Here is a 27,985-nt window from a genome sequence, read left to right on the forward strand (position 1 = left end):
GTGTGTGTGTGTGTGTGTGTGTGTGTGTGTGTGTGTGTGTGTGTGTGTGTGTGTGTGTGTGTGTGTGTGTGTGTGTGTGTGTGTGTGTGTGTGTGGTTTGGAAAGGTGAGATGATCTTTCAGATCCTAGGGACCTCAGAAAGCTTGGACAAGGCTTCCAGTTATTTCTTCTACAGCTCATTAGCTCATGGCCTTGTCATCAGGTCTGTCTTCCTGGATGTATAAAGAAGGTCCTTGTGGTTTGTGATCCAGAGCCATTTTCAATGTTGTCTGGTGGAGTTCTGCTCCTCGTAGTCATCCTTTTTGTTGAGTCCTTGCTGTGTGTGGAGACATCAGAGCAGCCCACACTGGGAATGGTCACTGCGTGTTGTAGGCCCTTAGTTATAGATGTGCTTAATTTGCAGTTGCCTGACTTTCCTGTACCACATTCAAAATGCTCTTTCCATAAAATGTCACTTTTTATTATTCACAGTGCAAAATGTTGACTTCTGCTTTATTTAAAAAATTACTATTTTTCTGATGATGTAAATATGCATGTAATGGAAAATATGTAAAAGAATAAAAATCAAAACCACAACCTATAATTTTGCTAGCCTGAAATAACCACTTGACATGGTATATAATTAACTGGTGTGTTTTTATTACACATCAAATTATGGTAAGTAGAGTATTTCTGTTTTAAAACTTTTAACTAGTTTTTAAAGTCACCTTGAATCCTTTTTTTCCCCTCTTTATAATATATTGTGAGCATTTTACAAGGTCATTATATTTCAGCATAAAATATACTTATGCATAAAATATATATGTAATGTGCATATGTGTGTACATAAATGCATATAACCATATATGCATGCACATAATATACATAAATACATGTGTATTATAAACATACTTTTTGTTTAGATTACCATAATTGAGGATTGAGGTTGGATACTGGTATGTGCTTTTACAAGATGAGGTACTGATTTCTGCTTATTGAACATACTTTGCTGTCATTAAATTGGTAACTAAGGGAATCATACCTGATGAACCCAAGTATTCACTCTTATTTCTGGAACAGTAACACAGTTTTGGTTCACCTGGCAAGGTAACAATAGATTCACATTTTGTCTTAATTGATTCCATTGAAATTAAACTCTTCCCGCCTAAATAGGTGATATTTGTTTTCTTATTTTATAAACTTTCTACTTATCTCTTTTGTTTATGGCTTTCTCTTGAGAGATTTATATTTTCTCTATTTTTGCAAAATCTGTAACAAACACAACCAGTACTGCTGTATATGCTCTGATAGACAAGTTCTTTTTTTTTTTTTGGTTGGTTGTGGGGCTTGAACTCTGGGCCTGAGCTCTTCAGCTCAAGGCGAGCACTCTACTGCTTGAGCCACAGTGCCACTTCCAGTTTTCTAGTGGTTTATTGGCAATCGGAGTCTCACGGATGTTCCTGCCCAGGCTGGCTTTGAACCAGGATCCTCAGATCTCAGCCTCCTGAGTAGCTAGGATTACAGGCGTGAGCCACCGGCGCCCAGCTACAAGTTCATTTTTGTATTTTGAAATTTGCACAGGGTTATTAGCTATTTCGCAGTCAAAACAGATAAATGTGCTCTCTTTTTATCTATACATTTTTTGATTTTATTACATAAATGTCAATGAAGCAAGTGTCTTTAAAATAATTACAGATTCATGTAAAGTTGTAAGAAATAATACAGAGAGGACTTGTGTACGGTAAAATCTTGAGTGCCAGGTGCTGGTGGCTTATGCTTGTAATCTTAGCTATTCAGGAGGCTTAGATCAGAGGACCAAGGTTTGAAACCAGCGCAGAAAGAAAACTCTGTGAGACTCTCATCCCCAACTAATCAGAAAAAAGCCAGAAGTGAAGATATGGCTCAAGTGGTAGCATGCCAGTCCTGAGCAAACAGTTGAGAGTGTGAGTCCCTGAGTTCAAGTCCCTATACCAGCACTCCCCTCCCTTCCAAAAAGCTTGAAAAACTATAGTACAACTATATGACAACTAGGATATTGAAATGGATCTAGTCAGGGAACAGAAGTGGTACATCGCTTTAGGAACCTTCATATTCTTTGATGAGTCACCTCCACCTTTCACCATCTTCCACTGCTACTACCAGTCCATTTTCCCAAGCTATAAGCTTGCTGTTTAAATGGAGTCAGGCACTCTGTAGCCTTTTGGAGTTTTTTTTCTTTCATTTAGTATTATTGTCTAGCAGTTCATCCAAGTTGTTCCAAATACCAATATGTCATTCCCCTTTATCCATATCCCTTGTGGTTTGTTTTATAAGGCATTCTTTGATGGAGGGGCCATCTGAGTTGTTCCTAGTTTGGGATAATTAGAAATAAGCTGTGGTGCCATTTTGTCATGGTCTATGAACCTGCATTCACTTAATAGGTTCTTCCACAAAGCAGAAGTTTTGACTGTTGATGAGGCTGCAGATTTCCTTTTCACATACTACAGTTTTGGTGTCAAATTGATGATATTGTCAAGGACAGGTGCAGATGGCTTACGCTATTATAATCTTAGCTATCAGGAGGCTGAGATCTAAGGATCATGTTCTGAAGCCAGTCTGAGCACTCTTATTTCCAATCAGTCACCAAAAAGCCAGATGTGGAGCTGTGGTTCAAATAGTAGAGTGCTAGCCTTGAGTAAAAAAGGTGAGGGACAGCACTCTGAATTCATAATGATAATGTAAGACATCATTGCCCAGCCTCACATCCCAAACTTTTTCTTACATTAAAAAAAGTTGTATAGTTTTCTTTACCTATTTTGGCTAGTCTTGGGGCTTGAACTCGGCACTGTCCTGAGCTCCTTTTGCTCAAGGCCAATGCTCTACCACTCAAGCCACAGCACCACTTCCAGCTTTTTCTGTGATTAGTTGGAGATAAGAGTATCATGAACTTCCCTACTTGGGCTGGCTTTGAACCAGGATCCTCAGATCTCAGTCTCCTGAGTAGCTGGGATGACAGGCGTGAGCCACCAGCACCCCACTAGTTTCCTTCATATAGTTTTATATTTTATGTTGGAGTTCATATAAATGTGAAGTTTAGGTGAGGGCTCCTTTCCTTTTCCAGTGGATATTGGACAACTCCACTCCCCAAGGCTGTGACTCTCCTGCTGAGTTGCTTTTGTGTGAAGAAAAGCAGGCCAGGTGCTGGTAGCTCCTCCCAGTAATCCTAGCTGCTCATGAGACTAAGATCTGAGGATCATAGTTTGAAGCCAGGCCAGACAGAGAAGTTTGTGAGACATTTTTTTTTTTTTTTTTTTGGTCAGTCGTGGGGCTTGAACTCTAGGCTCGGGTGCTGTCCCTGCGCTCTTCAGCTCAAGATGATCACTCAAGGTGTTTGAGCCACAGTGACACTTCCAGTTTTCTAGTGGTTTATTGGAGATAAGAGTCTCATGGACTTTCCTGCCCGGGCTGGCTTTGAACTGAGATTCTCAGATCTCAGCCTCCTGAGTAGCTAGGATTACAGGCATGAGCCATCAGTGCCTGGCTTGTGAGACTCTTATATGCAATTAACCACCCAAAAGCCAGAAGTAGAGTGTGGCTCAAATGGTAGAGCTCCAGCCTTGAATTAAAAAAACTTAGTCCCGATTTCAAGCCTCAGTATCAGTATAAAAAAAAAAAACAGAAAGCTAAATATATTGAATTATGAATGATTTAATCAAGCTCAGGAATATTAGAATAGATTTGCTAAGAATTATTCTCGGCTGGGAGACAGTGCCTTACACATATAATCAACCATAGCTACTCAGTAGGCTGGGATCTGAGGATTGAGTTTTGAAGCCAGTTGGACAGAAAGTCTGTGTAGCTTATTTCTCCAATTAACCATCAAAAAGCCAGAAGTAGAGCTATCGCTCACATGGTACCAGACTAAAGCAAAAAAAATGCTCTGGGACAGTACCCTGAACCCTAAGATTAACCTCTGGGACTGGCTCAAAAAAAATAAGTAAAATTTCTCTGATAATAGTATTGACATCTGCAAATAGTTTTATTCATAAATATTCTATTCCCATATGTATATGGAATTGGAGTCAGAACTCAGGGTCTTATGCCTGCTAAGCAAGCACTCTACCAGTTGAGCTAGAACCCCTAGGCCTTTTTGTTTTTAGTCATTTTGGGGGTACCTTCTAGCATTTTTGCTCAGGACTAGCCTCAGACTGCAATCTTCCTACATATACCTTTCATGTAACTGTGATGATAAACCATTCAGCCCAGCCCTTTTCAAATTATGTTTAAATTTTGTCTGTTCCAACTGTTATTTTACCCTTGTCACTTATTATTTATTTACTGATGGTTAGCAGCTTGTGATTTACCAAATTTTGCTTTCAAATGAAATAATATCTTGATTTATTTGTTAGACACTGCTGTTTTCTGTTAACTCCTGTGTTTATTGCTATTATTTTCTTCCTTTGTTGTTCCTTCACTAGTTGTTTTGAATTGTAGAATTAGTTCACTTATTTTCACTCTTTTTATTTTGTTTGCCATGAATGTTTAAGGCTACGGGTTTCCCTCTGATCTCTGCTTTAAATATATCCTCTAGCATTCTATAATTACTGATTCCTTTATTATTTAAATATCTTTTTGCATTTTTACATGATTTTCTACCTTTTGTTCAAGATTTGGATGTTTAGATAAAATTATTTTGGCAGTACTGAGGTTTGAACTCAGAGCCTTAGATTTAATGGGCAGGTGCTCTACCACTTAAGTAGTGCCTACAGACTTTTTAAATAAGTTTTTTATTGTGAAAATACTGTACAGAGGGGTTATAGTTACATGAGCAAGGTAATGAGTACATTTCTTATCCAGCATTGTTGCCCCCTCCTTTGTTTTTCCCCTACCATCCTTTCCCTCCCACCTCCACAATTATACTCCCCCCCCCCATTGTAATGTTTGTTTTGAAACATAGTGTCTTCTACATCTCATTGTTACAGTGGGCCAAGCTGTATCCCTATTTAAACATTTTTTTCCCTTCCCTTCCCAGGTTATACTGACATCAAATATAGTGAAAACAGGGGTTATACTGTGGGGGAGGAACATACAAAGCAACAAAAAAATCAAGTATGTCTTGTGCCCAGGGCCACCCTCAGATATCAGTCTTTCTGCCTAAGACAGGTCTGTCTGGAATGATAGGTATGCTCACTACGGTTAGCTTATTGATTGGCTTGAGGGGCTCACTAAGTTTTCACCCAAGATGGTCTTGAATTACGATCCTCTCAATATTTGACTCCTGAGTAGCTGGGATTACAGATGGAGAGTCACTACACCAAGATTAACAAATGAGCTTTTCAGTTTGAAGGTTGAAGATTTTCATTATTATTATTGTCTTGTTATTTTTGCTGGCATTGGGGTTTGTACTCAGGGCCAAGGCACTCTCCTTTAGTTCAAGGTCTGTGCTTTACTACTTGAGCCACATCTTCACTTAAAGGTTTTTTTCTGGTTAATTGGAAGAATCTCACCGAGTATTGTGCCTAGGCTGGCTTTGAACCACCAGCTCCTAAGTCACATGCCATTTTTGCTCACCTTTGGCATTCTACCACTTGAACCACACCTTCATTTCTAGCTTTTTGCTGGTTTGTTGATCAGAATCTCCTAGATTTATCTGTCTAGGCTGACTTTGAACTGCAGTCCTCAGAACTCAGTCTCCTCAGTCGCTAGGATTAGAGGCATAAACCACCGGCACCAGCTTTTATTATTAATTTCTAATTCAGTGGGACTTCCGATTCCTTGTGATCAATGATCAAATTGTATCATGCTTCATGTGTACTTTAAAGAAAGTGCATTCTCTTTTGTCTTTATATAGACTTAGAGATTTATAAGATCTATTTTGTGCTTATGTTGGATCATTTGCATTCCTCTTCATCTGTCTGATACTTAAAGTGGCCTGTTAGACATCTATTATAAGTGCATTTCTATTTATTTATTCTTGAATGTCTTGCTGTTTATTTTTAAGAGGTGGTTACATTGCTGTTTGCTAGATACATATTTACTCCCATTTTCTATCTGAGTTGGAAGCTTTTTTGTAGTAATAAGTGCTTTACTTTGTCATGCTTAGTGTTGTTTGACTTGAATTTTACTTTGTCTGTTAACCTGACAAACACTTTATTCAGTGTTTAGCCCTTCTAGATCACTTTGTCTTAGGTGTGTCTTGAATATACAGTTTATTGGTGGGACTTGCTTTGTGAAACAAAATAAAGCTGTTTTTTGTTGTTGTTTTTTTCTTTGTTCTGGTTCTGGTTCTGAACTCAGGACCTGGGCCTTTGCTGGTACTAAGCTTTTTAAAAAAATTTTCTCAAGGCTGGTGTTTTACTACTTAAGCCACCCCTCCACTTCTGGATTTTTTGGTGGTTAATTGGAGATAAAAGTCTCATGGACTTTTCTGCTTGGGCTGGCTTCAAACTTCAATCCTTAGATCTCAGCCTTCTGAGTAGCTAGACTTACAGGCTGAGTCACTGGTACGTGGTTCCATTATAAGGATTTAAAAACTTTCAGAAGTTGGTAGGTGAAATGAAGAAGTGAAATAAAAAATCTAGAAAATAAAATGTTTAGAACACATGTTCAGAACACATGGCACTAGAATCTGCTTTGTTTACTGCTCAAAAGTATTATGACTGATGGCTAACACTAAGTGAGAATGAAATTGTGGATTTTTAAAAGTCCTTCATCTATCTGCTACATCAGGGATATCTAGCTAGACATTCATATTTTCTCAAAGGTCAGGACAGCTGCTAATGTAATATTTGGTGACTTTTTAAAAAGGTTAATCTCTGTATTGATCATGGTGCTGTAAACTCACTGCACCAGAGGCAAACACTTGCTTTCCTCCTGAGGATTAAGATCATGGATGTGAGATCAATATTTTCAGAATGTAAATTTCAAAGTCAGTCTCATCCATTTATTTTGTTTCAAAGCAAAAATGAAAGAAGGGAAGAGTCAAAGAAAAGGACAGAAGAAAGGGAGAGGGAAGGCAGGTAGGCAGAGAAGAAGGAAGAAAAAGGGAAAGAAGAAAGGGCAAAAGGAAGGAAGGGGTAAAGGAAGGAAAAAAGGAAGAAAAGGAAAGAAAGAGAGAAAAGTATAATTTTTCATGCAGTTCTTACACTGCTGGAGCAGAAGTAAATTTTAGTTTTCTCAGAGCAGTAGATACTTTATGTCAGGTAAGAAAGAGTCATTCCTCAACCTTCCCTACTGTGTGTGTGTGTGTGTGTGTGTGTGTGTGTGTGTGTGTGTGTGTGTGTGTGTGTTTGCGCGCGCGTGTGTGCGAGCGCGGGCACGCATGCACGCGCCTGTGCATATACTGAGGCTTAAACTTAGAACCCATGTACTGTTCTTCTGCTCAAGGTTGGCACCCTACCACATGAGCCATATCTCAGTTGTAGCTCTTCGGTGGTTAATTGAAATAAAAATCTCACAGACATTCTTGCCCAAGCTGAGTATCTAGGATTACTGGCATGAGTCACCGGTGCCTGGTCATTGCCCGACTCTTTTTTTTTTTTTTTTTTAAATTTTTTTTATTGTAGAGATACTATACAGAGGGTTACAGTTACATGAGTGAGGTAATGAGTACACTTCCACTTCCTCTTGAACATTGTTACCCCCTCCATTGTTTTCCCCCTACCATCCCCTCCCTCCCTCCCTTCCCCAAGGTTCTTTTTTTTTTTTTTTTTTTTGATCGTGATTAAGTGATTACTTAATTTCCGGAAATTCACAGTATTGTGGAATAATGATGCTCATTTAAAGTCACAAGTTCATTCTAACTTTCCTGGAGCAAATTGTCTATCACAGTCTGTAATATATAACGGTGCTCATATGTTATATACCATATATGTGATCAGCAGCATGGGGATATTTAGTAGTGGTTCAACCAGATGAGTGGGAGTTCTTTGTTTCTTAAGTCCTGTTAGTTTTGTCATATCACCTAACATTTTGGATTCATCATCCACTTATCAGGGAGACCATGTACTGTTTGTCTCTTCGTTCTTGGCTTACCTCGCTCAACATGATTCCTTCTAGCTCCATCCATTTCCCTGCAAATGCCATTATTTTGTCATTTCTAATGGCTGCATAATATTCCATTGTGTATAGATACCACAATTTTTGGATCCATTCATCTGTGGTGGGGCATCTAGGTTGTTTCCATATCCTAGCTATTGCGAATAGTGCTGCAATAAACATGGAGGTGCACGTGTCCTTGTATATTGGTTCCTGTTGTTCAGGGTAGATGCCTAGAAGTGGTATGACTGGGTCGTAAGGGAGGTCAATCTTTAGCTTTCTAAGGACCCTCCAGACTGCTTTCCAAAGTGGTTGTATGAGTGTACATTCCCACCAGCAGTGTAATAGCGTTCCTCGTTCTCCACATCCCCTCCAGCATTTGTCGTTGGCTGATTTGTGGATGTGGGACATTCTGACTGGGGTAAGGTGGTATCTCAGGGTTGTCTTTATTTGCATTTCCTTCACCACCAGGGATGATGAACATTTCCTCATGTGTTTCTTTGCCATTTTTATTTCTTCATTTGAGAAGTCCCTCTTTAGTTCCCTTGCCCATTTAGTAATTGGTGTGTTGGGTTTGGGAGGGATTAGTTTCTTGAGTTCCCTGTATATACAGGATGTTAACCCCTTGTCTGATATATTGCTGGTAAATATTTTTTCCCAATTAGTTGGTTGTCTTTCTAGCTTGGTTGCGATAGCTTTATCTGTGCAGAAGCTTTTTATTTTAAGGTAGTCCCATTTGTCGAGTCTCTCTCCAATTTGTTGTGACCCTGGGACTCTGTTCAGGAAGTTCCTTCCTGTGCCTATTAGTTCAAGTGTCTCTCCTACTCTGTCTTGCAGTAGTTTCAGAGATTCAGGTTTAATGTTAAGGTCTTTAATCCATTTTGAGTTGATGTTGGTGCATGGTGATAGGCTGGGGTCCACTTTTAGTTTTCTGCATGTGGCTGCCCAGTTTTCCCAGCACCAACGGTTGAAGAGGCTGTGTTTCTTCCATTGTATGCCTTTGGCTCCTTTGTCGAATATCAGCTGGCTGTAGGCCTGTGGATTTATTTCTGGATCTTCTATTCTGTTCCATTGGTCTTCGGGTCTGTTTTTGTGCCAGTACCATCATTGCCCGACTCTTAATACAAACACAGGGTACCAGACGATTAGAGGAAAGAAACCCTGCAAGCCTTGATTCCCCATCAGGTGGCAGAAGAGGGGGTACAGAAAGGTCCTGGTAACTATTGATTTTCCTGTAAACAATAGTCTCATTTTGATTCCTGGTGACCACCCATAAATACATGCTTGCGTATTTTCCAGGCACAAATTACCCCCCCCCCCCGCAGGACTGAGGGCAACTATTGGGGCCACGCTGGATGGTGAGCACCAGTGTACTGCTACAGGGCCAGTACAGCATGAAGTTCCTTGTGATGACTGAGGTACCAAGAGCCCAGGGCTCTGTGAGATCGGGCCTGGGGCCTGAACTCAGGGCATAGAGTGAAGGGAAAAGAAAGGTACTAGGAAGAGCAGCGTGACTGTGGCATCCCAAAATGGTCTCCTAGAATGTCAGCAACTATTGTACACTTCAGTCTAGTCTACATAGGTGGGTTTCTACACAGTGGTTGGGTAGAATGACTCAGGGTATTATTAAGGACCCCAATTAAGTCCATTTCCTCTTTCAACATTGACAAGAGCAATATGAAGTGCGTAAAAAAATATCAAGTTAAAACCAAGGTCAGTCTAGCAAGATCTATTTGCAGTTACAGAATTTACAAGGAAAGTAGTGCCTTCTGGTAGAGATTCTTACTCAACAACTTCAAATATCTTAGTGTCTGTGTATAAAGAGATTATGGCCAGGCACCAGTGGCTCATGTCTTTAATTCTAACTATGTAGAAATTTGAGATCTGAGGATGGAGATTTAGTCAGCCTGGGCAGGAAAGTTTTTGAGGCTTTTATCTACAGTTAACCAACAAAAAGTCATATGTGGAGATGTGGCTCAAGTGGTAGAGTGCCAACCTTGAGGGAAACAGCCAATAGAGAACATTGGGCCTTGAGTTTCACACACACACACACACACACACACACACACACACACACACACACACACACACACACACACACACACACACACACACACACACACACACACACACACACACACACACACACACACACACACACACACACACTATGGAAAACTTGCCAGTGTATAAAAAAATCAAAGTGTGAATGGAAAATAATTTTCAGAAATTCAAATGTACATTTTTCAAGATGATTTACTTTCCTCTTGATTACAATAAAAACTATATGATCATATCTGTTTTAAATGTCTCTGGATTAGCTCTCACAGCCTTTTAATATTTCACAAGTTTCCCACTAACCTTAAAAGAAGAACGCCTGTCTTTATAGAATTGAAATCATTTTCTTTCTACCTTCAGGAGAGCTGGACATTGCAAACAATTCTGTAGCATTTTAATAGTTTTCTTTGTATTTTTTCAGCTGAATATCTATCCTTTCCATTGATTGACTCATGAAACTTTTAAAGAATAAAGCATCCAACCAATTTTTTTTAAGTCCTGCTGATTGCTGTCCCAAGCCTTGGAGGTGGTGGCTCTTTGAATTTGCTTTTATTCTATATTGAACTCAGACGTATCTAAGCATTCCCATTCTTGCTTCCAAACTCACCTTGAGACTCACCTTTGAGAATTAACTTTTAAGGTTTCTTACCATTCAACTTGCATATTTTTATTTAAATCAGACTGTGATCCTGCATATCTCAGGTGTTCAGCTCTTGCAATGTTGTATAGTTCCTCTAAGACTTGCCTAGTTTCAGTTTTCTGGTGTGTATAATTGTCAGATGCACCCAGCTTACAGTCTCATTGTAAATTTTAAATAGAAAATAAGTCTGACTTTAATATTCAGATAAAAAATTTACCCCCTTCATTTAAATGTTCTAGATCCAAGAATTCAATTCACTTTGGATCACAAATATTTGAGAAGTTGATTTGATCTGTCAGGAATCTGTACATGGCCTTTCTTTCTTTTTCTCAGGGTTTCCTAAACACTATAAAAACTATTCCTGTGGCATTTATGTAATAGTGAGCATTGTAAGTTGTCTAGAGATGGGAGGATGTGGGTGGGTTCTGACTTGAGCATCTGTAGATTTTGGCATTTGAAAAATATAGAAAAGAAGGGAAAGGTGAAGTGGTAGGAAGGGGAGACATGTCTTGGCTCCAGTTCCTCATGGATACCAGGTCAGCCACGTTTGTTGGAAGATCACCTGCTTTCTTGAGATGGGCTGGCTCTGTAGGGCTTGTCCATCACACACTGTGAAGGCCTCTCTGCTCCAGAACTCTAGGCATTCCATTGGATGGCCATGTGGAGACAGGAAGTGTAGATTCCTCAGGCATTCCACTTAGGCTGTGCTGAATAATCCTGTCAGATTCAGGAAGAGTCACAGAATGAGTGTGTTATGTTCAAATAACTTTGGGAAGTGTCAAGTAAAACAAGAGTAAACACTTCCTCAACGTAAAGCACCTCAAAATGTTGATATGCTAATTGCCTCATGAATCTTCAAGCCAACCTCTGTGCTAGGCAGAGGCTCCAAGTTATACAGGACCACGTCGGTTTGCCTGACCCTTGCTCCAGTTCCAGAGAAGGTTTGAATGCAAGAGACATTACCTAAATTCCCGTGTGATGTGGAAGGAGGAGCTGATGGGAAGAGAGAGAGACTGAGTGGAAAGGGGTGTTATATTTAGTCTGTGCCTGGATTTATACCTGCACCAAGCACCAGCTGCCTTCCCGACACCCCCATCCTTCTTTCCTCCACTCCTCCTTTGCTTAGATTGGATTGGTTGGCAGTGGTGGTATAGTAGTTGAGGATCCTGCCTCTGGGATTGAACCTTGGTCCTATTGTGTATTACTCTGTGTGCATAGGGCTTGGCTTCTTGGCTTCTCATTGATTAGCAAAATGAAACACAACTCTCTCATCATGCTGCTGCACACATGAAATGCAATACTAGCTTTTTCATTTGGATGAAACCAATCAGCAATCCTGGCTTAAAAAATAACTATATATATATAATATAACACAATAACATATATTGTGTAATATATAATATATCTACCTATACATATACTATGTATATAGACTATATATAGTATATCTATATACTAACATATACACTATATATCTATAGATAGATATATTATATATGGCATATATACATTATGTAAAACATTTTAGATATATATTACACACACACATACACATAAAATACCTTGGGAAGCACAGTGCCCACTGTCTCCCAAGAAACCACGCTGTATAAAGGGAGACTCTCATTTGCCATTTTTAGTGGACATTAGCACAGGTTCTTGCGGGCCTGTGTACAAAATTTCCTGGTGTGGCTTCGGTAGATTCTATGTGTTTACAGGCTGTCTTCCTCTGAAGTCTCCAGAGCTCACATACCTAGTCAGTAGTCTGGAATTGAAAAGCTGAAAAAGCATTTGACAGCCTTAAATAGGCTGTAGTTCTGAAGACAAATCTATTGCCTCAGTTCAGGTGGTGCATAGTGCAGCTAACGTCGAAATGGCTTTGTTGCTATCTTCCCTAGTCCTGTTGATTGCCTTCCACAGACCCAGGGAGCTAGGAGCAAAGCTGGCTGGGATCAGGTGGGAGTGGGGTGGGGGCGTGGGAGGACCAATAGCTGCCCATACTGTGTTAGGCGCATCCCAGAAGAGCTGTGCTGGAGCCTGTAAGCAGGGAGAAGGAGCAAGCTAAAAGATGAGGTTAGGAGGATCATGGGTAGCCAAGATTGGTTCCCGTGGGACCCTATGAGGCAAGGGCTATCTTCTAAAATGTCTACAGTCCTGCTGCCTTTGGGTTCTCTGGGCTTTGCTCCCAGTGTGTGCTCCACAGTAGGCCGCCCCGTCCTCTCTCTGTTCTTCTACTTCTATTATAATAGAGAGGCTCAGACCTCTAAGGGACCCATGCTACTTTCTGCCTAAAGTTCTTCTTGTCTACTCCTATCCGGCCTTCTTTATTATTTGTTATCTTCAAAGAGTGCCAGGTTCTTTCCTCTAGTCCCTTTTGTGCCCAAACACTGGCTGGCCTTTTCCATTTGTCTGCTCGCTGAGTAGTAATGGCCCGGTCTATGCAAAATGGAAACCATTGCCTTCCATGCTGCCTGCCTAGGCACCCAGTGGGCACAACAGGCCTCTGCTGGACTGAGGCAGATTGAAGGAAGGAGGCACCCGAGACACAAAGCTGGCACTCCTGGATTGCGCTTGGTGGAGCCAGCCACAACATTGGCTGAAGATTGGCCATCCATGGGGAAGAGACACACTGAGCAAATCATTTCTCAATTAGGCGAATCATCTGGAAGTGGTTTTTCATTTTGTCTAATGTAATGATTTGTCATGTAATAATGCAATGATTGCTTATTATTCAAGTCAGATCGGGCCTTAATTAAAACGTAAATTCCTAATTAATTCCCAACAGGGCTACTCGTCAGTTTAGAGAGCATTAACCCATCAACATTACCTTTGCTCCTAGAGACTTTTGTACTTACGCCACCTGTGATTAGCAAGGTGTGTGCAGGTGAACTGACCGTTGATAGTCCATCGAGGCCCCACCTCTACTGGATGCATCGAGCATCGTCCTTCTGCAGATCCAGTGTGTGGCTCACACCTATCCCAGGTATGAAGTCAGCTTCAGAGTAATTGTGAAACCCTTTAGGCAAGGCTGCTGCTGGCAAGGAAGAGCTTGCAAAGCAGGTCTGCTGCAGGCTCAGCATTGGCTAGCATCTGGGATCCTGGATCTTGGGAGGGCTTTGTCCATTTCTCCAGGGAACTATCTCTTCCTGGTATTCTTTTTCGTGTAGTAAGCCTAGCTCACCATGTTCTGAATGGAATGTTCAATGTGGCCATGAGGAAGCTTGCTTTCCTCTGGGGTCTGGAACTTGGTATGTGCCAGTAAGAAAGGCTGGGGATCAGTCCCAGAGGCCTTCCCAAGTGTTTGCTTTCAAAATTCACTAAGTAATGATACCTCCTTCCTGTCCCCCAGCCCTTAGCAGCTACGATTTCACTTTCTAAGGATTTTTCAATTCTAGTTACCATATGTGAGTGAAACCATACAGTGCATTGACAAAATATCCTCAAGGCTTGTCTGTTTCAGAAGGGCACCTGCATGACACATGTGATGCACACATGACACTTAGGACGGTGTTTGCATTGTGCCTGTGCATGCGTGCCTACATGTGTGGCTCCCATGTATCTACAGGCATGCATGGTTGTGTGTCAGTGTGAATGTGTGCTCCTGCATGTATGAATTATGATTTGTTAGGCACACATGCACACCGGTGGAGTGCATGCTTGGCCATTAATTGTGGTTCTAGCACATATCCCTGTGTTTGCATGTACATGTGATTATATATGCATATTCATAGGTGTTTATGCAAACGACATGTTTGTTGTTTCAACTGAAGATTGCCAGTTAATCTTTCCCGCTGTCTCATGCACATTGTTGCCTGCATTAATGTTTCTGTGCCAGCAACAGTATTGCTGGAAAAGGATTAATTAGCTTGCTCACTTTGGGTGAAATAAATATCTCAGTGTGCAGAAACTCTTAAGAAAACACAAATGAATGAAGAAAAACTTGATTCTCTGATGTTGCTGTAGGATTGGGGAGGTCTAAACTTTGAAAGGAATTTGCATTAAGAATAATAATGTACAGATTGCAAAGACAAATCACTTGAGAGATGGTTTCAAAGTATCATTTGCTTTCTGGCAGAGGTGAGCAGCTGGATCTTCCTTCAAGTTAACAGTCATGCTTCTCCCTTGGGTTGCCTGATCTAACAATCTTAGCATACATACCATCTTGATCATTTGTATCACAGCATCTTGAAATGTTTTTAGGTAGAGAATCCCAAAGATATGCTTCTGTGTCTTCGGCAGAAGAACAAGAATACTGAAAAACGATATTTTCTTAATTAGCTAAGGTGCACACTTCACATTTCCTTGATTTCTCTCTCTCCCCCCCTCAAACTGGCCCTTTCCACTCCAGCTCCCATCTAGGTGACTACATTATGTTTAGCATCATGCTTTCCAAGCCTCTTCTTGATTTGACAGTGTCCTAGACTTTCCTTGCTTTTGGTGGCTTTTGACAGTTTGGAGGTATATTTGTCACGGGTTTTACAGCATTGTGCTCAATTAGAATTTACCCAACATTCTTGTCACAGTCTAATTAGGTTTGTGGGGTTTGGTGGGGAGGAAATCACAGCATTATTTATTTTCAGCATCTATCACATCATGAACCCAGGGAGCCAGCACAGTGGGGGCACACCTGTAATCTCATGCTACTCAAGAGGCAGAGATAGGAGGAATCTTCTACATAGATTAGTTTTTCTCCCTCATTACCTGTTCTAGTATTTGTTTCTTTGTATTCATACCTATCTATTGGATATGTTGTGGGTTATAATCTGACATTGCTTTATTGTTTACTTAAGTCATTGCAGTTTTGACCACTAGAAATTCAATTCTGTCTATTGGCTCCAGTGTCCCCTGACTTACCCTAAATATTACATTTCTGCATCCTGGAGGTTTCTGTTATTTTCTTAAGATCATCGTGTGTGTGTGTGTGTGTGTGTGTGTGTGTGTGTGTGTGTGTGTGTGTGTGTGTGTGTGTGTGTGTGTGTTTCTGTTATTTTCTTAAGATCATCGTGTGTGTGTGTGTGTGTGTGTGTGTGTGTGTGTGTGTGTGTGTGTGTGTGTGTGTGTGTGTTGCCCCAGCCCTAGACTCAGCCGTTTCTTCAAGGAACTTGGCTGTCTTCCATTAAAAGAATAGTTTGAGAAACCATGATCTGTACTTTAGATGTGTTCATTGATGCTGGAATGCCATTGCTTCTAGATCCTTTCAGTTGATAGAGCACAAATATATGTATGAATTCTAGCCTATATATGTATGTCTATATATATAATTTCTATATCTTTAGGTCTATGATTTTTTAAATTATCATTATAATGGTGATATACAGAGGGGTTACAGTTACACAAGTCAGGAAGAGAGTACATTTCTTTTTGGACAATACCGCACCTTCCCTTGTGCTCTCCCAGTGTTTCCCTCCCGCCCCCATCTAGAACTAGTGAAGATGCATCTTAAGTTCTATTTATTCTAAGTAGAGACTCTGAGTCATGGGCTAATCAACCAACTCTAGGTGTCACAGCAGGATGACTGACTGGCTCACTTGTGCCACCCCCACTTCTGGTGGGTTTTCAAGTCACACGACTGAGCATTGCTGTGCACGTCCCTTCTCACATCCTCCTCCATATCCAGAAAGAGACACAGAGAAGTCCTATTCCAATGACAACTTTGGAAAATCCACATCTGGCCCCAAGCATTTCAGATGGGGTTCTTCAACGTCCATTTCCACTCTACAGATGAGGAAATTACGGCTCCAGGTTCTTTTTCTTTTTCTTGTTATTATAAAAGTGACATACAGAGGGGTTGCAGTTGTGTACCTCAGGGAATGAGTGCATTTCTTTTTGGACAGTGTTACCCCTTCCCTCACTTTCTCCCAGTTTCCATGTTCTTAAAGACCTGCAAGAGCAAAAGAAGGATTTGAAAACCTGGTTTCATGGAAAAAGTCAGGCCAGCCCACAGGACTGGTAGGTTTCAGCCTCTTTTGAGTTTGGGACCTCTTAACCAGTGGCAGCCATGTAGCTATGACACCTAGTAGCTGTCATACTTTCAGTTTCATGACAAAATACGTCATGGATAGAAGTTACTCTGAACTCACAACACCTGTTGGTTGTTTTTGTTTTGTTTTGTTTTATTTTTTTTTGAGGGAAGGGCTGTTTTTTCGTTGTTGATATAGGTCATGGAACTTGAACTCAGGGCTTGGGCTTCCAAGGCTAGCACTCAACCACTTTGAGCCACAGCACCACTTTCAGTTTTCTGGTGGTTACTTGGAGGTGAGTCTCACAGACTTTCCTGCTGGGGCTAGCTTTTAATTTAACCTCCTGAGTAGCTAGGATGACTGGTGTAGCTACCAGCACCAGCTGTGGGATTTATTTTTGAGGGTTTTTGTTTGTTTTTGTTTTGTTTTGTTTGCCAGCCCTGGAGCTTGGGCTCAGGGACAGCACCCAGGCCCTGAGTTCAGGGCCTGGGTGCTGTCCCTGAGCCTCTCTGTGCTCAAGGCTAGCTCTCTACCACTTGAGCCACAGTGAGATTTCTGGCCTTTTCTGAGTAGTTTATTGGAGACAAGAGTCTCATAGACTTTATTGCCCAAACTGGCTTTGAATTACTATCCTCAGATTTTAGCCTCCTGAGTAGCTAGGATGACAGGCGTGAGCCACCACCATCCAGCTGTGGGTTGTTTTAAGACAGGGTCTTGCTATGTAGGCTGTCAAAATGACTTTGAATCCACAGAAGCTGGGTCCCATGGAAGGACTGTGGCACAAGCTAAGGTTACGACAGTGGCATTTATACTAATCGGCCCATTGAAAGTATAGAGCTCAGGACTTAAAAAAATATGCCACATTGTGCAAACATCACCATAAACCCAATTAGAATATTTCTTTCACCCCAGAAAGACACTTCATGCTGATGTCTTACATGTTAAATGAGCCATTTTGGCTTGTTTGTTAAAAAGTAAAAATTAGCCAGGAACTGGTGGCTCACACCTGTAATCTTAGCTATTCAGTAAAAATGAGCCAGGAACTGGTGGCTCACACCTGTAATCTTAGCTATTCAGAAGGCTGAGATCTGAGGATCAAGGTTTAAAGTGGAGCTGGCCAAGGAGGGTGCCTTCCTGCTAGGTTGTGCAGTATTTATTGTTCCTCCAATGGTTGGGAAAGGTAGTCCTCACCACTGGGGGCACTAGAGCCTTAGATGTCCACTCATATTTATGAATGGAACATTATATATGAACGAGACATTTTAGTCTTGAACAAATGAAGTAATGACCCTCTGTGGCTGCACTATCTTTGAAGAGCAGATTATTTGAAAACACAATCTATAATTATAGCATGATAAATTATTACCTGAGTGGATTATTTTTAGGGCTCTTGGTGATGTATCCTGCTATTTCTGTAGTTATTTTGAACTTTGCAAGGTTCCAAGATTGATCTTCTTTCAAGATTTCCCATTCCTTCTTTCCAACTTCCTAACTGCCTTCCTGACACTACTTAAGGGCTTATTTCTGCCTGCCCAGCTCTGGCTTATATGCACTAGGTAGGCAAAGCAATTACAGGGCCTTATTAGCAAGTCTCTCTCTCTTCTGGCTGTGATGTATACCATAGCTGAAGCAATGGAGCAAACAGGAAGTTCCTCCCATTCACTTAGTTCAAATTACATCCTCAAATGCTGTGTCATCTGGTTTTGTCTTTCCTTGCTGCATCACCAGTTTGGTGCTCGGGACTCAACTGCTTCTCCAGTGGCTAATGGGGCCACCTGTTTCTTGGGGTATGAGACCATGGCATTGCTTTACTTTTCCACTGGGTAAATTTATAGTTTTATAGAGTTTAACAGAAACACATCAATACTTTGGTCAGTGACATAATAATAATCTTAAAGACTGACTGAGCCACGCTTACCCACTACTAAAATTCTGGTAATATTTGTTTTCAGTACTTTTGGCTTTCACATGAATAGTCAAAGGACAATTAAGACTTTTAGTAATTTTGTCACTGTTGTAAATATGTCAAGTATTCCCCTCAACCACCTTTTGTCCATAGGCATCATAGTATGGCTTGAGTGCACCTTCATTTTCTTCTCTTTTGTGCTATGCATTTATATAGTTAAAATCGAAAGTCTTTGTATTTTATACTCTTTGACTATCAAACCCTTTTCTTAATATTTACAAAGTCTATAGTGTATATTTTTGTATTTTTTTCATTGTAGAGCTATTTTTGCCTAACTTCACTCTTTCCTCTCTACATTTTTTTTAAGATGGAAAGCATTGCTATTCGTTTCCTCTTGGAAACAAGGATTGAGAGGCTTCTTTCTCCCCTTTGACCTGTGCTTCCTGTGGATTATTTCTCATTGTGTGAATATGAATTTCAATGTCTCACTGGGTGACACTGTAATTACAAACCTAGTGATTTGATAGATATTTCTTCCTAGTTGAAAAGACCTGAATGAAGATGAAATAGTTTCCTTTAATGAGCTTTAATGACCTTTCATAGCTTGTGATTTTCATCCATTTTTTCTCTCTCGATTCTACCTTCCTTCCTCCCTTCTTCCCTCTTCCCTTCCCCTTCTTCTCCTTTTCTTTTGTCTACTTGTCTGCTTATCTGCCTCTGTCCCTCCCTTCCTTCCTCCCTGCCTTTCCTCCCTCCCTCCCTCCCTCTCTCCCTTCCTCCCTCCTTCTCTCTTCCTTCCTTCCTTCCTTCCTTCCTTCCTTCCTTCCTTCCTTCCTTCCTTCCTTCCTTTCCTTCCTTCCTTCCTTTCCTTCCTTCCTTCCTTCCTTCCTTCCTTCCTTCCTTCCTTCCTTCCTTCCTTCCTTCCTTCCTTCCTTCCTTCCTTCCTTCCTTCCTTCCTACCTTCCTTCCTTTCCTCCACTCTCACTCTCCTTCCATAGATTTTGCTCTGAGACTAGATTTGAGACTATAGGTTTCTCCTTCTCTCACACTCTTCTATAGATTTTGCTTTGTTTCTGAGACTTGCCTTGAACTTATGTACCTGAATCTAGCACCCTCCTGCCTCAGACTTCTGAGTGCAGGGACTACAGGTGTGAACCTTTATACCTGGCTTCTTTTTCCCTCTTAAAGGTTTTGCCAAGAACTGGTGGCTCATACCTATAATCCTAGCTACTTAATAGGCTGAGATCTGAGGATTGCAGTTTAAAGCCAACCCAGGCAGCAAAGTCTGTGAGACTCTTATCTCCAGTTAACCACCAAAGGGCTAGAAATGGAGCTGTGGCTCAAGTAGCAGACTACTAGCCTTGAGCACAAAAGTTCAAGCCCCAGGACTGGAAAAAAAAGTTTGTTGAAACCAGAAGAACATGTTCTCCAGTTTCTGTGTTTCAGTGAAAGTAAGTACTATATGTTTATGGCAGAAAGTGTCATGGGCAGGGTGCATCTGTCAACAGGGCGGGAGGAGGACCTTGGCAAAGCCCTGTGTACATATTTTACTCCTTGTTAACCAAACACTGGCAGATGACGTCTTGGTAGGAGAAAGAGAGTCTGATGAACAGGTATGGGGTATACTGAATGCATCTGCATAGCATGCCAGACATCTCTTTCTCTAGGCTAAAGATAGTTTATTCTTTTGTTCTTCAGGGAAACTTTAGAAGAATAGCAAACTAAGCATATCCTAACATGTTGGGAATAGCAACTTTACCAAAATGGCAGTCTCTTGGCACAAAATGGAATCCATCATTGCAAAATACAGTTTACCATATAATTGTCTCCATCTGGTTTCGGCAGTACTAGGGTTTGAACTTGGGGCCTTGCACTTGCCAGGCTAGCACTGTATCAACTGAGCCATGTTTTATCCCTTTTTACTTTGGTTATTTTTGAGATAGGGTCATGCATTTATGCTCAGATGACCTGAACCACCTCCTCCTATTTATGCTTCCAACATGGTGAAAGATGGCACCACCTTGCTCAGCTTCTTATTGGTTATGATGGAGTCTTGGGAACTTTGTGCCCAAGATGAACCATAATCTTTCTGATCTTGTCTTTTGAGTATGCTAAGGTTACATGTGTGAGCCACCATGTCCCACTAGCACTCTGCCATTTGAACCACACTTCCACTTCTTGCTGTTTTGTTGCTTAATTGGAGATATGAGTCTCACAGATTTTCCTGGCTGGCCTGGCTTCAAACCTCAGTCCTCAGACCTCAGCTTCCAGAATAGCTAGGACTAGGATTACAGGTGGGAGTCACCAGTACCTGGCTTGTCTTCAGTTTTTTTTTCTTTAATGACAATATTTTAAGTTTCATTCCTGTGTCTGTGTTTGCTAACACTGGAGCTTGAACTCAGGGCCTGGTATTTTTGCTTGGCTTTATTTGCTCAGGGTAAGTGCTCCACCACTTGAACTCCACTGTGGCTATTTTTTTGTTAATTGGAGATTATTATCCCTCATACTTTCCTGAACTTGCTGGCTTTGAACTTCAACCCTCAGCTCTCAGCCTTTTAGGATTATTGGCATGAAAGGATCTCTGGAACTTTTTGTTCAAGATGATATTGAACTGCCTCCTCTTCATTTGTAACTCCCAATTAGCAGTGATTACAGATGTGAACCACTGCTATCTGGCATCAGACCCAATTTTTCTAAGACATATCCTTGCTTTGCCAAACACAATTCCCTCCTTCCCCCCTGCAGGGCTTCTCTTCTGTCCTGGGGTCACGTATTTTTGTTTGGGATAGCAGTCTGTGAATCACAGAATGCCAGTGATATATTAGGATATGTGCTATCTTTCAGTTTTTAGGATGTGGCTTGAAGAACCCAAGAAAACAAGTCATCTGTGCTCACATTTCAATGGTGTGATGGGGTTTCTTCCTTTTTTTAATATTTTTATTTTCTTTAAATAGTTATACAGAGGAGTTACCATTCAGCAGAGCAGTTTATGAATATAGTGCCTCTTGATCAACGTCACCCCTTTCATTTTTCTTGTACCCTTCCCCCATACCCACTCCCTCACTTTTCTTAATGGTGAGGTTATGTGTTGGATGTTTCTTTTGCCATTTAACAAAGCAGTTTATGTAGACAATGCATCATTATCTATGTCATCCCTTCAACATCTTCACTCCACTTCGGTCCTCCTCTTCCCTTATTTTTCTCAATTCTGTGGTATATACAGTGCATTCTTGCCTGCAGCCTACTCCTTTCCTCTGTTCATTCTTCTACCTCTTTCCCCTTGTCCCCATCCCCTTGCAAGTATCCATTTCCTGGTACTTATTTTGTTGGGTTTTGACCTAATCTTTCCAAAGCATCATACTATTTACACTGTCCATAGTCTATTTATACTTCAGTTAGTCCATTTATAACCTCTTGGATACCACCCAGTGTCTTTCTTAACAGGGAAGCAAGTGCTGACTCCCAGTGGTCTCCCCTCAGTCCTTCCTCCCTAGAGTCCTTCTTCAGTCATTTCATCCTAGAGGAAAGAAGATTAGGTTCCTCCCTGAGCTTTGTTTCTGCAGCATGTCCTGCATTTGCACCCTTAACCATGCAGCCTGAGCAGGCAGGACTTCCATTTCTTCCACTCCATGTGGACTTTATGGAGCCGAGAGTAGTCACACGCTCTCTTCTTTTATTTATGAAGTCTTGTTCTGCCTGACTCATGCTTGGAATGGGGAGAATGGGATGTTTCCTGGGAACAGTTTCTAGGTGGCTTCCCTTCCCTTGCTCAGAACACTACCCACAAAATGGGATTTGAAACTCTTTCTTGGGTGTCTTCAGGGCAAAGCAAAGACAGACATGAAACAATTATTAAGTGATTTAATACAGAAAATAGTCTTGGCACATTAAGAGGAGCTCTTTGCTCCTATCCCCCGGCAACCTGTGCTCTTCCCTGCACTTGGGTAGACAGTCTTACTCGGTTCTTTGATTGAAGAAGCACTAACAAATGATGAATGGGAGACGTACATTGAAATAAGTGTCAGGGACATGGATTTATTTCTTGGCCTTTTACTCTCCTGGAACAAAAAAAAGGACTTTAAAGATAATCTCTTTTCCCATAAAGCAAGAAGAAACTCTCAGGAAAAGAAAATCACTCATACCATCCAACTTCTTGAAGGGTTTTCTAAGTGTTTTCAAATGTTTCTTTAGACTGGTTACATAATGTAGGTATAGAGACATTAAACAAGGTCCTCTTCCTTGGATTGAAAGGTGTTCACTGCTTAAGGGAGGATGAAGACAGGAATGGCTGAATCTTCTTATTACCTACTGAATATGAATTGGCACCCTTACCACTCAAGGGCATCAAGTTCACCTGTGCACATGTGCCTGTAAAGGTATGTGCGCATGTGTTTGTGAGTGTCTGTGTTTCCTGGTAGGTCCTAGTGTGTGCTACTAAGGAGAACAAACCTTATGGAAGTGCTGGGAATTGGTGAGAAATTCACAGAGATTCTCTCGGGTGCTCTTTGGTCAGAAAACTGTGGGTAAGCTAGGAGACACTGGGGAATAAGATGGGATGGAGAGACTTGGGACAAAGGCCCTGAAGTGCAGTAGAGGCCCAGGCAGGGCCTTAGAGACCAGATCAAGAGTTGTCTCTGCGTGTTAGAGGAAGCCATCTGAAGGGCTTGGCAGGATGTCATTCAGTGTCCTCTCACATGTAAATATCACTCTGATTGTGCCTTAGACGGGCAGTGTGCAGCTAGAGTCTGGTTGGTTGGGAGACAGGGATAATGGTGGAGGAAGGAGTTGGATGTGACTTGGGGACCTGTGTTCCTCTTGGAGTTGGGGTGGGGCAGGCAGGAACCAGGGGTGACTTACAGCTCGGTGTGGCCACTGTGAGTGTGCACATGGACTGGATGGAGTAGGAATGTGAACAGGTCTAGGGGATCGCTGGTGATGCCAGCCGTGTCAGTGGGCAGGAAGACTCAGGGCGATAGAGAAGCCTTTCATCCTGTCCTGGGCCTGTTCTCACTTGGCCCTTCTTCAAGTGTCTAGAAGCCCTCTCCAAAGTGTGGGACACCAGAGGAGCAGGGAATAGATTTTTTTTAAGTAAAGATCCAAACTGGACAGGGAAACACGTTAAGTTTCTCTACTCAGTCACTGAGTCAGTGCTTTGGACTTCTCTATCAGATGGGGGCATGCACATGAGGTTATGCTCTGTGGAGTAGAGGATGGAACTTGTGAAGACTTGTCCTCTAACTCCTTAATAGCTCAGCACCCTGGCTTGGAATGCAGCCCAAGGAGGTGGAGCTGGGCATGATCTCCTGTGCATAAATTCCCCTGATTTGTCTCCAACTCACGTCATAAGAGTTCCCTTTTGGAGGAAAAACCAGGGTTAGTTATTTATTTATTGCATCTTAGGCACTCATTACACATTTATGAATCACAATGCACATTTCACACTCCTTACAGGCCCCCTAAACTTAGGAGGTTTTGGCCCTTGAAACTATTTGGTAAGTGATAGACTGGACATTATTTGATACATGATGAGAATCATGTATACTTCTTGTCAGTTAGCTACCCATAGTGCATCTGCCTGTATTGATGATTTTGTGTGGCCTGAGAGGGATGTTATCAATATCCAAATGGCCCTTAGCAGAAAAGAAGTTCTCAACCCCTGTGAGAACATACTTTTGGAAGTAGCTACTAGCTACAGCTCTACCTTTTTCGTGACTCATGCCTGTAATCCTAGCCATTAAGGAGGCTAAGATCTGAGGATTGCGGTTCAAAGCCAGCCCGGGCAGGAAAATTGGAGAAACCCTTATCTCCAATTAATCATCAAAACAAAACCAAAAGTGGAGCTGCAGCTCAAGTAGTTACAGCACTAGCCTTGAGCTGAAAGAGCTCAAGAACAGCACTGAGACCCTGAGTTCAAGACCAGGACTGGGCAAAAAAAAAAAAAAAAAGAAAACCCCAAAATAAAATAAACAAAGAAACAAAAAACGTACCAAAAGCATCTGCTTGAAGCATTTCTGCAAAGATGACCTTTTGTTGGATAATAAACTTATTAGATTCTTCTTTCTGTTAGCATTTGTTAACTGTACAGAATCAACTGGATTGTTATTCCTAAACTACTTGAAGCTATTCTTGCACTGAAGATTTTAGACTACAATCTGATCAACTAAGCATTTAAAAATCAACAAATTGCCAGCCAGCCTACCTGGCCTACTTGATCACATGGGCCAGACAGTTCTGAGTTCTCCTGAGGTGGTGGTGGTGGAGATCCAGATTCTGGAGGGGTATGGTCAGTGCCCCCACTTGAACAGCTGTCCCCAGAAGGCTATGAAGTGCATCAAGCCACCCTGAGGGATCCTGTGTACTGAGTCCAGAAACTCCGCTGGGAGTACTGGGAAGCCTGCAGAGTGCTGCGGAGTGGGCTGCTGGATGCCTATATTATTGAGAGTGGATCAGGGAAGCCCTTGAGTGTTTCACCCTTCCCATCTGATTACCAGCTTCCTCATGTCTAGGGTGGCCTTTGTGATCTATGACAACTTGTGGTACAGGTGCTCAGTATTCACGAGAAAGCACAATGATTGCAGTAGGTTTTCTTAGGCCCTCCATGACTTTTTATTAAATGGAGAAAATCCAAGAGAGAGAGCGAGCACTGGGAATGAAGAATTCATGAAATAAATGTGTCATCTCAGTGAAAAAAGTTACTATGCTATAGTAGCTGTTGTTGCCCTTCTCTTTTGACCTAGACATCAGGTATAATGGGAACTTGGTCTGATTGACCTTGCTAAATTTACTCCGTGACTAGTCAGTGACTAGTCAATTTCTTTTAGTCACAGCTATCTACTGTTTCAGTGCCACAAACAAAAGATTAAGTCATTAAAAAAGACGAGGGGGGGCATCTGCTTGAGAATTAAGAAAACACAAAGTCCAAAGAATGATGGGAAAATCTAGCTTGTGGATGCATTTTTAATGAATTTTATGAATGAGTGAATTTTACTCTAGTTTAACTGCAGAGAGGTGGTTGACTCAGTGTGTTCAATGCCCTCCCTCCCCTTGATAATGCTTTTCTTATATCTTTTATCAGCAATCTGGGGGTGTGGAGAGGTAGTTTTTTTTTAATGTTCTTATTTCATCTATGTGCCATAATCTGTGGTCCATCATGACTTCAAAATGGTGGTGGTCATATCAACAATGGAGGACCAGTTTTTTCACACCCCTCTAAATTAGGGATTCCCTTCCAGGTGCTTCTTGGTAACACTGGTGGCAGGTATACAATTAAATAACTTATTAGCTTGTGAACTGTTTATTGTGTTTCTTCATTGCTAGAAACAAGTGTCATGAAGTTCTATGTCATAATCCAGGGACAAGGAGGCTGTAGCTTAGAGCTTTGTGCCCCAGGATGCCCAATACACTAGTGGAATGAATGAATAATGAATGTCTGTCTTAGGGAATGGACCTAGCACTGTTATTCCCCTGCTAGGCTCTGTGATACTGGAGCCAGGGTACTGGCTGCCATATTAGTCTTTCTTCATCAAGGGGAGGCAGGGGTGGAGCTTCGTCCTCCATTTCCAGCCTCCACCCTGGCTTCTTCCCCAGGAATCTTCCATTCATTGGACTTCATTTAACTCACCCGAGAATGAAGAGGAACCAGATGGTTTCCAAGTCCTTTGTGATGCTAGCATTTTATGATTCTATTTTTGTCAAAGCCCCTTAGGAAATAAAGCTCTGCAGTGTAAATAATGAATTTTTTTTAAAAAAAGAACATTCTACATGAAAGTGCTTTGGGCAATTCCCTTTTTGTACTCTTCAGAAATGATTCTATTTCAATCCCTATGAAATTGGGCCACTCTAATTTTACACTTCACAAACTCAAACTGGGCAACTTTTTTTTTGTCAAGTTTCAAGAAGACGATTTAAGTACAAAGAACCTCGGTATCTGAAATGTAGTTAACTGTCTTTTTATATGCGTAAAGACAGTTTGTGTTCAAATGCACACTCAGTGAGCAAAAGTCAGTGTTCAGTTTTTGCAACACTTTAGAGTAGATAGGGAGAAGGTCAAGCCACTCTTAGGACAGTTTCTGAATGAAAATTGTATTTGTGGATTTGTTAGTGAATGTTTTTCAGATTTACCCAGGAAGCCTTTGTTATTGTTGCTTGTTCTCTTTTATTTTCATTTTTTTTTAACATTTGGCTGTGTTCTGCATAATCTCTTAATTTTAAAAAGAACTGCCTTATTGAGATACACTCCTTTGTGCAACTACTTAAACTTTTAAAAAAACATTTTGCTATATTCTGCAGTCTCTGAATTTTTTTAAAAAACTGCCTTATTGAAATATAATTCCTTTTTACAACTAAAGATAATAAAAACATAAAGTAAAATATGTCACTGTGTTCTACATAGTCTCTTAATTTTAAAAAAATCTGCCTTATTGAGATATAACTCAATTAAGGTTATTAACTCAATGCCAATATTTAAATTGTAAAATGTAATGTGATGGAACTGTGTATGCGACCGATTACTTGACTCCACTCCTTTTGGACCACCCACATAGGAATCATGGGTAGACAAGGAGAAGATCTTCTAGAGCTGTTGATCTCAAGATACTGCGTGCCCAAGGACACCAAGGCTTATATCTCCATGCCCTGAGAGACGCCTAGTGTTCCAATATTTGACAGCTGTCGGAATCCCTGGTTTCTAGCAGCAGTGGAAAATACCCCCAGGTAGAACCTTCTAATGTTATAATTGTCATTTCACACTGGCCTTAAGTCCTGGGATGTGCTTAGCCCTGTAGCAAAACCAGTTGTGTCCCTGTGTCAGAACCCTGAACCGTGCCTAGGTTACAACTGTCAATCCCGCATTGCTTGCTGGGATACACTTAGTCCCTGTTAATGAGTAATACAGTTCTTGGGTGTCATGATCTCTAGCACTAGACAGTACCTAGTATCTCTCTGGTCTATGGTGTCTAGCTGTCACTTGAACTCTGGGTCTGGGCATTGTCCCTCAGCTCTTCAGCTCAAGGCGAGCACTCTACCACTTGAGCTACAGCGCCACTTCCAGTTTTCTGGTGGTTTATTGGAGGTAGGAGTCTCATGGTCTTTCCTGCCCAGGCTGGCTTTGAACTGCGATCCTCAGATCTCAGCCTCCTGAGTAGCTAGGATTAGAGGTGTGAGCCACCAGCGCCCAGCTCTAGCTGTCACTTTTACCATCCTCTTCTCACTTTGTGTTTCCAGTTCACCTTGCTCTACTAATGATGATCAAAAGTACACAAGACCACTTGAGAGAAGCCTTTCATTGGACCTAATGTTGTGATACCCAGGGGCAGCACAGAAGGCTCTCTCCTGGGAGTGTAGCCAGAGTATTTGGACCACTCATGCAAATGAGGGACCAGGCCTGCACGAATCGTGGCATCTCTTAGGCAAAATAAGAGACTGAATTTG

General features: G+C 41.4%; 1 protein-coding gene across 1 annotated transcript in view; it reads left to right on the forward strand.

The window, feature by feature from the left end:
- The window catches only part of Oca2 (OCA2 melanosomal transmembrane protein), a 47,182-nt gene extending 19,988 nt beyond the window's left edge, over positions 1-27,194 (forward strand). The window contains exon 5 of the mRNA XM_070043382.1: positions 27,100-27,194. Within this exon, the coding sequence (XP_069899483.1) occupies positions 27,100-27,194 (95 nt within the window). The remainder of the gene's footprint in view (positions 1-27,099) is intronic.
- The last annotated feature ends 791 nt before the right edge of the window (positions 27,195-27,985 follow it).

Source organism: Dipodomys merriami, unplaced genomic scaffold (assembly GCF_024711535.1).
Source record: "Dipodomys merriami isolate MVZ:Mamm:240054 unplaced genomic scaffold, mDipMer1.0.p SCAF_33, whole genome shotgun sequence".
In the NCBI taxonomy this organism is placed as follows: Eukaryota; Metazoa; Chordata; class Mammalia; order Rodentia; family Heteromyidae; genus Dipodomys; species Dipodomys merriami.